The sequence below is a fragment of the Bufo bufo genome, chromosome 8 (assembly GCF_905171765.1).
Source record: "Bufo bufo chromosome 8, aBufBuf1.1, whole genome shotgun sequence".
NCBI classification, from domain to species: domain Eukaryota; kingdom Metazoa; phylum Chordata; class Amphibia; order Anura; family Bufonidae; genus Bufo; species Bufo bufo.
Window position 1 is genome coordinate 53,128,781 of NC_053396.1, and position 11,296 is coordinate 53,140,076.

Genomic DNA, 11,296 nt, shown 5'->3' on the forward strand with positions numbered 1-11,296 from the left:
GCAAGGAAATTTGACTTCGCTCATCTCTAGTGAATGTTAATAACTATCTGTCTTAGGCTACATGCACACGACTGCGGTCCGCAAATAGCAGATCCGTGTTCCTGTGTTTTTATTTATTTATTTATTTTTTTTACATCCACATCCGTTCGTCCGCAAATTTTGTAGGTTGTGTTTCCGTATGTCTTCAGTTTTTTTTTTTTTTTCCGGTCCGCAAAAAAAAACCCTGAAGGCTGTAATTCTTGAAGTTTAATATATACATGTTTCCCTGCAACCATCCGCAAAAAACCCTGGATGCGGATGACATACAGATGGCTTCCGTTGGTCATCCGCATTTTTTTGCGGACAAGAATAGGACATGCCGTATTTTTTGGGCGGACGTGAAACGCGGATGCGGATAAGAAGTGGACGAGTCCTCCGCATTTTTAACGGATCCCTTGAAATGAAATGGAAACCATCCTATCCGCAAAAAAAACGGAACGGAGGCCGCAAAAAACCACTGCCGTGTGCATGTAGCTTTGGGGTACGACCACACAGAGCGGACGTGATCGGTTGGGTTGTGACAAGCTGCAGTCAAGAACCGTGCAGCCAATTAGCCCGCAGCTCACTTTCAGTTAACTAATGAATTCTGCAGCTTTCAGTCTTCATTGTTAATGGCTGCACAGTAAAGTTGCCGTCCAGCCATGACGCATCACCACCGATCCATGTGCTCATACCCTTAAAATGAGAGTAATTCAAATTTAGAAAATTGCAAGTTTTCCAAATATTTTCTGTAAATTTTTGATTGATTTTTAAATAAATAAAGGTAAAACGTATCGACTCAAATTTACCACTAGCATAAAGTAAGACGTGTCACGACAGAATAGTCTTAGAATCGATTGTATACGTAAAGGCATTCCAAAATTACTACAAGTCAAATTACCAAAAATAGGTCTGGTCAGGAAGGTGAAAACTGGCACTGTCTTGAAGAGGTTAATAATTAATATAAATAATGGATCCATCCACCCAACTTTAATGTGTATTTTTTTTTTTTTATTTCTCACCTAAACTTTCTACTACAGCATCTTATGCGTTTTTTGTGCACTCTTGCAGGATACCGCCGTATGTCCATAGCATTGAACCAGACAGGTAGAAATATAGTGTATTCTTGTGAGTGGCCATTGTATGCTCGTCATTTATCGAAGGTAAGGAATTAATAGTGCTCTTAAAGCAAAGACAGATTTCCTTTTAAAGTTGCTTAAAATGATTCATGTTATGATTTCACATCTGGAATGAAAGTGAATCTGTGCTAAATCCCATGTGTACAGTTGTCAGAGATAAGGCCAGTGGTGCAACAAGGTAAGTGCAGTATGGGTCCCTGTTGTCAGTGCAGTGATATTTCACAGCTGTCTTCTGTCCTATGAGACCAGAAATAGTGGTCATACAATTATGCAGGGTTTCTAAAGGGGTGTTCTGGGGCCTCACGTGGAACAACAAAATGTTGGGCAACTGGTAACCTTGGTTTACACCGATACTCCAATTCTTTTATTTAACATAGCCACACATGATACAATTCTGTGTACCTGCAGCCACCACTAGAGGGAGTACACTGCATAAGACTTTATATAGTTTGCTTTGAACTGTATAATAATATTGCAATAAGCTACTCCTAAGGACATCAGTAGGAATTTTATCATTTCCTTCAGCATCTCAAGAATTCTCAGATGGAGGTTTCCAGGTAGTAGGAAAACCTCCCTTTTAAAGGGTTTATCCAGGATTTAATATTGATGACCTATGCTCAGGATAGGTCATCGATGTCAGATAAGCAGGGGGCTGACACCTGGGACCCCTGTCTATCAGCTGTTAGAAGAGGCCAGGCGCACAGCCTCTTCCTAGACCATGTGATGTCACCGTACATCGGTCACATGGACTAGTTGCAGAGATCAGCCCCATTCAAGTCAATGGGGCTGAGCTGCAGTACAAAGCACAGCCACTGTACGATGTACAGCTCTGTGCTGTAAGCTTTGGGAGGCTGCTGCGCTAATCAGAGCTCCAGTGAGGATCGTAGCTTCCTGAAACAGCTGATCAGTACTGGTGATGAGACTGGGATCCCCACCAATGTGATATCCTGTCATCAATATTATTTTCCGGATAACCCCTTTAAGTGTGCTGCTGTCCTCTATTTCAAACATGTCTAAGAGTGATACTAGAGCAGTTTGGTTCAATTTGTTGAAGGCATTGCACTATGACATTTTTATGGGGTAGCTGGTGGCATTACTCCGTTCTATGCTCCACATTATCAACCGATATCCTTGTTTGTCTTCTAATAGATTTACTCCCTTTAGGTCAATTATACTGAAGTGGCTGAGTACTGTAACTCATGGAGAAATTTTGATGATATTCAAGATTCTTGGGCAAGTGTAAAGACGTTGATAGATTTCACTGCAGCTTTACAAGATCAGCTGGTTCCTGCAGCTGGGCCCGGAGCATGGAATGACCCAGACATGGTTGGTAGATTGTCACACTGCCAGCTTTTAAATAATTCAGTCTTCTTTGTATCTCTCCAAATCCTTTTTTCTCAAAATTTAAATTGACTTCTAAAAAACTACATTTTACAATCAGTTGTTGAGAAAATACTTACAAAGTGACAGCTAATCTGTGGTGTACTTCATGTGGTCACTTTTGCAAGAATGGTCTCTTCAAAAAAACAAAAACTGAAAGAATGTCATTATCTCCAAGTTTAGAGCATTACTAAATGTAAATCTTCTCACCACAACCTGGCTTACGTTTGTGCTGTTTGTGTTGCTATTGTCTCTTTCTTGTGACTCCTGTTTTTTTATTTACCAGCTTGTTATTGGTAACTTTGGCTTGAGCTGGGATCAAGAAGTCACACAAATGGCTCTTTGGTCCATCATGGCTGCTCCATTGCTAATGTCTAATGATTTGCGAGATATCAATCCAAGATCCAAAGAACTTTTGCAGAACCAAGAAGTCATTGCCATCAACCAAGACCCCCTTGGTGTCCAGGGGTACAGAGTGCTTATGGTAATAAAAGGCAGATTGTGCAGTATTATGCTTTTGTCAGTTAATGAACAATATGTTTCTATTGAAATATTTATTTTAATAAATGATGTGTACATAACCTTTTGAACTTTTTTTTTTTTTCAGGTCTCTCTGGCGCTTTGGAATCCCTACACTTGTACACCACTGACATGTCAGTGGTGTACAGATTCCAGCGACGCATGTCTTCTGCACTGTTGTACTATAGAGAGCTTTTAGCAAGTGGAGCTTACGCATACAGGAGCTTGGCATAGCACTTTGCTGTATCTGCCTGTGTCAACTAAGCCTGGTATAGCACATCAGTATAGGCTCGGTACACCGCATGTGTTAAGTCAGGCTTTAGTAGAGAGCAGTTGGCACAGCAGGAGCTTCGATATGTCCTCTGGTCTGTACATTGATCACTGTGGAATCTGTAGAACGCTGACATGTCACTGGTGTACAGGTGTGGTGATTCTAAAGCATTAGACACCTGAAATTCCATTGCCTCCTTTCTAAATAGAATGTGAAAAAATGAAAGTATATTACAAAAAATGATTTTATTGCATATAGAATAGTTTTTAACACCTTAGGGTACTTTCACACTTGCGGCAGGACGGATCCGACAGGTTGTTCACCATGTCGGATCCGTCCTTCCGCTATTTTGCCGGACCGCCGCTCTGTCCCCATTGACTATAATGGGGACGGGGGCGGAGCTCCGGCGCAGCACGGCGGTGCGCGGCGAAAGCCGCCGGACTAAAAAGTCCTGCAGTTCCGACTTTCTAGTCCGGCGGCTTTCGCGGTGCACCGCCGTGCTGCGCTGGAGCTCCGCCCCCGTCCCCATTATAGTCAATGGGGACGGAGTGGCGACACCGCAAAATAGCGGAAGGACGGATCCGACATGGTGAATAGCCTGTCGGAACCGTCCTGCTGCAAGTGTGAAAGTACCCTTAAGGACCCTTGATGAGAATGCTCGTACCTGAGTTTACCAGCCGGACCCCTGCTGCATCCACCAGCATCGGGGATAACACAGGTGCCTGTAAATTAACCCTTCATATGCCGTGTCAGTGCTGACTGCGCATATGGGAGGTTCGCGCTCCCTTATTTTGCTCCAAAGGCCTTGGGGCCCGGCAGCTACGGAGGCCTATGAGGCCCAGCCTCCAGGATGGGTCTCGTAGGCACACTATCAGTGTATTACATTGTGAGGGTTCCCTCCTCCCCAGTATTAAAAACATTGGTGGCACAGTGCGCCCTTCTCTACCCCCCCCGGTGGCTACAGAGTCCCCTCACCTCCTCATTGGTGGCAGTGGCAGTTGTGATCAGAGCCCCAGCTGTGTAATCCTGGGGCTCCGATCTGTTACCATGGCAGCCAGGATGCTACTGAAGCCCTGGCTGCCATGGTAATCTCCCTGCTGCTGTGTGTACTATGCACAGGGCAGCAGGGAGAGTGTGAAGTCCTATTCACCCTAATAGAGCTCTATTAGGGTGAATAGGACAAGGGATAAAAAGATAAATAAACAGTAAAAAAAAATAATTTTAAAACGCCAATATATTAAGTATAAATCACCCCCTTTCCCAAGTTTACATATAAAATATATAACCAATAAATATATCACATATTGCCACATTATCTTATTGGCCTTGGCAGCAGCTGCCTGACGCTGGTTTCTACAGCTCAGTTTGTTGTTCACCAAAATTCCTAGGTCCTTTTCCATGTCAGTGTTACCCAGTGTTTTACCATTTAGTATGTACTGGTGACTTGCATTATTCCTTCCCATGTGCATAACCTTACACTTGTCAGTGTTAAACCTCATCTGCCACTTCTCTGTCCAAGCCTCTAATCTATCCAGATCCATCTGTAGCAGTATAAAGTCCTCTTCCGTGTCAATTACTTAACACAGTTTAGTGTCATCTGCAAAAATTTATATTTTACTGTGCAAGCCTTCTACAAGATCATTAATAAATATATTATAATATAATAAGAGGATAGGGCCCAGTACTGACCCCTGAGGTACTCAACTAGTGACAATGACCCAATGTCACCGCCAGCTCTCTGAGAAGGTCTGGCAGACGTTCTTCTGTACCTCTTGCAGGAAGTTCTTTGTTTTGGTTTCACTTTGTCATCTCCTTTCCTTCTCCCAGCTGTCACCTTTTCACACTAATTGCCTCCCTTTATATTCCCTCCCATACTGCCTCACTTTGCGGTTTATACTACTTCCTGGATTGAAGTGATCACTGCTGGAGACTTCTGTTACTGCTTGTTCAGATAAGTCCTTTCTTGTATTGTGTTTCTTTGCTGGCTTGATTCTAGGTGACCCTGACTCCCTCTGTATTAAGTGCAGGGAGTCGGTGGTCGTGTCCCCTCACTATTATAGGGTTTTCAGGTGTCACACAGTCTAGGTACGAGGGCATGCAATCGTCTACCTCTGAGACCTTTTTGTATGTGCTTAGCAGTCAGGGTGAGCTCTTAGGGTTTTACAGGGGTCACCTTTATGCTCCTTAGTTTGGGATCAAGCCAGTCGGATGTTTATCCATAACTTCCAGCTATCTGCTATATCATCTGTGACACCCAATCTGAGTGTGTACCGTTAATAACCACCCTCTGTTTTCTATCACAGCCAGTTACTTACCCACATACAGACATTTTCTCTCAGTCCAAGTATTCTCATTTTATATACTAACTTTATATGCAGTACAGTGTCAAATGCTTTGGAGAAGTCCAGATATATGACATCCATTGATTCGCTGCTGTCCTTTATAGAAACTGATTAAATTAGTTTTACATGACCGATCCCTCATAAAGACATGCTGATATGGCGTTATTTGCTTATTTTCATTGAGGTACTCCAAGATAGCATCTCTTATAAAACCTTCAAACAGTTTACCCATGACAGATATTAAACTTACTGGCCTATAGTTTCAGGGCTCTGTTTTTGGACCCTCTTTGAATATTAGCACCACATTTGCTATGTGAGGTATGAAAATGAAAGACGGCACTCACCGATAAAAGTCCAATTCTTACTTTATTGTTCCACATAGGTACAAAGATACAGGCAGACGATAGGGGTGCAGGACACCACACAGGCACCATGAGGCGTAGGATCACGCTTCCTCGGGCCTCCTAATGTAGTGACGTCAATACGTCACTTTTATACATCAGCGCTGGTGAGACAGACATGCGCACAAGCAGCGCTACCAATTTTCTGTGGACTCTGGTATATTAGGTGGTTTATAATAAACTCCTATTAGTATTTTATTATTGTTTTTGCCTCCATGTATTTCTACCCACAGTGACTCCACATGTTCATGTCCCTCACTTATATCTTCTCGGACTGTGGGCTTTAGACAGGACTTTACATAAAGGCAGACCCCTCCCCCCTCACCGTTTTTGGCGATCCTTTCTAAACAGACTGTAACCCTGTACATTAACTGACCAGTCATAGCTATCATCCAGCCATGTCTCAGTTATTCCCACTATGTCATAGTCCTCCTCACACATCACTATTTCCAGTTCCCCAGTTTTATTAGTCAGGCTTCTGGCATTAGTATACATACAATTGAGGTTTATATATATTTTTTTACCTTACACCTTTCCGTCTGAACTGTTCTAGTCCCTCTTTCCATTCCTCCCCCAGTCCCATTACCTTGCCCCCGGTCTCTATCTGCACTATCTTCCCATCCTGTAACGTAATTACCCCCCCCCCCCCCCCCCCCAGTCTCTACTTTAAACACTCCTCCAACCTTCTAGCCATCTTCTCCCCCAACACAGCTGCCCCTTCCCCATTGAGGTGCAGTCATCCCTACGATATAGCCTGTAGCCGATAGAGAAGTCGGCCCAGTTCTCCAGGAACCCAGAACCCCTCCTTCCTACACCAGTTCTTGTGCCACTTGTTAGCCTCCCTAATCTCCCGCTGCCTTTCTTGTGTGGCTCGTGGTACAGGTAGTATTTCGGATAACACTACCTTTGAGGTCCTGTCCCTAAGCTTTTGACCTAAATCCCTAAAATCATTTTTAAGGATGCTCCACCTACCTCTAACTTTGTAATTGTTTCCGATATGGACCATGACTGCTGTCAATCTGTCAACCCGATCCGCGATGTGTCGTACTCGAGCGCCAGGAAGACAACACACCGTTCAACGATCCCAGTCTTTGTGACAGATCTGTACCTCTAATAATTGAGTCTCCCACTACCAGCACCTGTCTGGCCTGCCCTGCTCTCCTGGTCCCCTTCTTACTGGAGCTGACATTCAAAGTGTAAGAAAAAGGGGGCGGGGGGGAATTCGAATCACCCCTCTTTCCCAAAAATAAGGATAATCATAGGAATCACTGCATCCCAAATCACCTGTACTATTAATACCATACTTAATACCATATTTTTTCGGACTATAAGATGCACCAGACTATAGGACGCACCTAGGATTTGGAGGAAAAAATAAAAATTATTTTCCATCAGACCAGACTCATTATTCATCATAACCCCATTCTTCATCAGACTTCCGATGAGACCCCCAACCTCTATTGGCCTCAGATCAGATCCCCCAGCATCCATCAGCCTCAGATCAGCTCTCCATCAGACCCCCAGCCCCCATCAGCCTTTGATTGGACCACCTCAGAACAGACATTAAAAATCAATAAATAAACTTGCTCCTGGCGCTGCAGATCCAGGACTTGCCGCTCCCCACACCGTGCACTACGTCCTGACTCTGTACACCATCAGGTCACAGTGCACAGTGGGACCGGGAAGAAGACCAGGGAGGGTGAGTACAGCCAGTGCAGCACTGCCCTCATCTCCCCGTGCATCCCGCAGGCTGATGACTATAATGGAAGTGGTCATTAGCATTCAGACTATAAGACACATTGCCACTTTTCCCTCACTTTGGAGAAAAAAAAAAAAATCTGTCTTGGGGGCCCTTTCACACGATCATATGCCCTCCGAGACATACGGTCTGTGAGCGGGCCATATGTCCCGACGCAGCATTGATCGGGAGCACACAGCATCATAGATTACAATGATGCTGTGCACGTCGGGCCGCCCGTGGGGCTTTGTCCTGCACTCATACTTATAGTCTGTTAAAAATGAATAAAAAGTCATACACACCCCAAAGATATAAATCAAAAGTACAAATTGCTAAAAATTAGTCCTCATATAGCTCCATAAACATATAAAAATAAAAGTTATGGGAATATTAAGAATACGCCAATGAAAAGAAATATTATTTTTTCCAAAGTTGTTTTTTTTTATTTTTAAAACAGTATTGAAACACAAGAAAAACTATACAAAGGTGGTTTTGCTGTAATTGTACTAACCCAGAAAATGAAAGGCACAGGTCAGTTTTACTGCAAAGTGATCGCTGTAATAATGGAATTTTTATCCAGCTTTCCCCTACGTAGTATGCAATAGTAAATGGTGCCATTAGAAAGAACAAATTGACCCGCCAAAAACAAGCCCTCATAAGTCTATATGAACAAAAAAATAAAGATATGGCTCCTGGAAGGCAGGGAGTAAAAAATGGAAACGCGAAAATCGCCATGTCCTCAAGGGTTAATACATTGTTTTTGGTATTTTAGTACAAACGTCATTTTTGTAAATAATGAAACATAATATGAATTTGTTGTTTCAGGTAGATGGCTTTGAATTGTGGGAAAAGCCTCTTGCTGGAGGATGTCTTGCAGTTTCTGTGACAAATCGCTACGAGATAGGTGGTGCTCAACAGTTTCTTCTGTCACGTAGCATGCTCTGGAAAGGATTAGCTTGTAAAAACAAGTGTTACTTGACACAGTTGCTTCCCACGCGGTATGAGTACGGCAGCTTCAATGCAACATTCTTCGTGCAACTATCAGTGAACCCCTCAGGCACGGTATTGTTGAGGGTGGAATAAGCACTGCAGCTTGGATCACAATGACTGGTGCAATCAACTGGTTTTGGAAATACTGTAGGTTACTGATCGCTGAAATATTTAAATTGCTTAATTGGATCACAATGAATAGTGCAATCAACTGGTTTTGGAAATACTGCAGGTTCCTGATCACTTAAATATTTAAATGGCTAAAGGGGGTTGTCTAGCTTCATTTACGTTATGGCCTGCTCTCAGCTGTTTGGGTGTAGCTCTGTCCATGGAAATCAGCACCACAAGTACACAGCACTGTCAACGTAGCAGTGACAGCGCTCGTCTCGCAGCTCTGCTCCCATTAAAATCATTGCCCACGCTCTCCACTACAGCTTTGACAGTGCTGTTTAGTTCCAGCGCTGATTTCTGCCAATGGGGCTACAGCTGACTGGCAGGGTGTCAGACCCCCGCCGATCAGCTAGTGATGGCCTATCCTGAGGAAAAGACTGGACAACTCCTTTAAAATATCATGGTTTTAGGGACGAGTTTATTTTGTGAGGAGATGCAAACAAGTGTGTTCCTAAAAAAAAAACCCCACAGAAAGGAGAGACTACCTAAATCACTTTATCAGAAGCCTCTGCCTTCTACTGGTTTTCAACTTACAGACATGGAAGCACAACTGTGTGACTGAGTTTCAAAATAGCCATCTCCACTGACTTTAATGCCCTAATGCAAAATGACATACATATACACCATCTGCGGGCTATACATGCTGCAGAATGTTGTACATGTGTGCAGGAGCCTGGCTGTAACTAACATCCAGGTTCCAGCTGCAGTGGTTGAGATTGGTGATACAGGTGCTTTCACACAGTTTTTTTGCAGCATTTTTTGCTGTAAAAACAGCAGCTCCAGATGTTGACTCGGTCTATGGGAACAAGCGTTCTTTTTGCTCCTGTCATTTTTGTTATTTAGGTGGAATTATTTGTCTTTCTGGCTTCTTTTCAATAAGCAGCATGCTGCAGCTTATTCCAGTTTTTCAGGCATTTTCACATTACCTTCTCTATAGGGGAAAAAGACTCTAAAAATGCTAGTGGTAAGATGCACTATGTGCAAAAATTGCAGAAAAAAAATCACTTGCGCTTATTCTGCCATTTTTTCTGTTTTAAAAAAAAAAAAAACTGCCAAATTCATGTGTGTGAGGACCCTACTACCGATTCTTCCACATCAGTAATGACCTAAACTATTTAGTTGGTGCATTAAACCATGAACACCAAGAAAAAAAAAAATGTAGAATTGCTGTTTTTGTACCTCCCAAAAGCTGAATAAAAAGAAATTAAAAGGTTATATGTATCTGTAACATGAATTTGAAAGATTTGATGATGAATAAGCTTACACAGGCTAAGTGAATAAATATTTACTAAGTGTGATTACATATAAGATAAAACAGACAAATCACATATAGAATAACAAAAAGTAAATAATCCTCAGTAGCCTCCATATGCAATATGGGGTAGGACACCAGTCGGCCATGCTATGTCCGACAACACATGCAACATCACATGACTGTCTACCACGTTATAACACATGAATGACACCCGAAGGTATATAAGAGATGGGGCAAATCATTATTTACATTGTACTTAATATGAAGTTCCAAGTGAAGTCCCCAGTAATTGTCTATGCTGACCACAATTATTCCCTTCAGCCCCTCCCCCAGTGTGCATCACGTTTGTCCCTGAGATCACTCAGGAATTTAGCGTTATCAGCACAAGGGGCATGGGTACTACATTACAAAGAATATCCTTACACAGAATACTAAAAGTAATATGAGACAAAATTAAAGGGACAGAGCCAATCAGTACTTAAAAATACCCTTACAATACAGTATCCCAAAATTATACCAATGAACATTATACATGGCAGCATAAACCTGGTGCAGACTGTTCACAAGTAAAAACATTTCCTGATTGTCAAGCCTTGCTCTTAGATTTGCCATCACCGATAACATAAGCAGTGCTTACCAATCCGAGTGCAACAGGAAGTGACTTGGGCTACCAAATGCACAGCGTGTATCGGGTAGCTTGAGAAGGATTTCCGCCATCTTGGTTGGTAGAAGAGGAGCCTGGGAATTGGCAGATCAGCTGAAAAGATGGAGAATAAAAAGTCACCAAGTAAATGTTTCGTTTATTCTGCACTTAAGGTGATTTTTTATTTTTTTTTATTTTTTTCTTGAAATGGACGGTTCGTTTAAGGAGCACTTGTCACCTTTGCGTTTCCCCTGCATTATTTACATACCATTTTAGAGCATCTTTTCAAATAAACTCTATTTTGTGCCATTCCTCTGTTATTCCTTCTAGACCAGGAACAGCAACCTCCGGCATGCCAGCTGTTCTGGAACTACAACTTCCAGAATCCTCCTTTCACGGGAGTAACAAGTACAGCCCAGCAAGTGTGCA

The 11,296-nt window shown here is 42.7% G+C and overlaps 1 protein-coding gene across 1 annotated transcript in view; it reads left to right on the forward strand.

The window, feature by feature from the left end:
• GLA (galactosidase alpha) overlaps positions 1-10,757 on the forward strand; it is a 50,593-nt gene extending 39,836 nt beyond the window's left edge. The window contains exons 4-7 of the mRNA XM_040405037.1: positions 1,090-1,181; positions 2,322-2,483; positions 2,824-3,021; positions 8,634-10,757. Of these exons, the coding sequence (XP_040260971.1) occupies positions 1,090-1,181; positions 2,322-2,483; positions 2,824-3,021; positions 8,634-8,891 (710 nt within the window). The 3' untranslated portion in view covers positions 8,892-10,757. The remainder of the gene's footprint in view (positions 1-1,089; positions 1,182-2,321; positions 2,484-2,823; positions 3,022-8,633) is intronic.
• Positions 10,758-11,296: the final 539 nt, after the last annotated feature.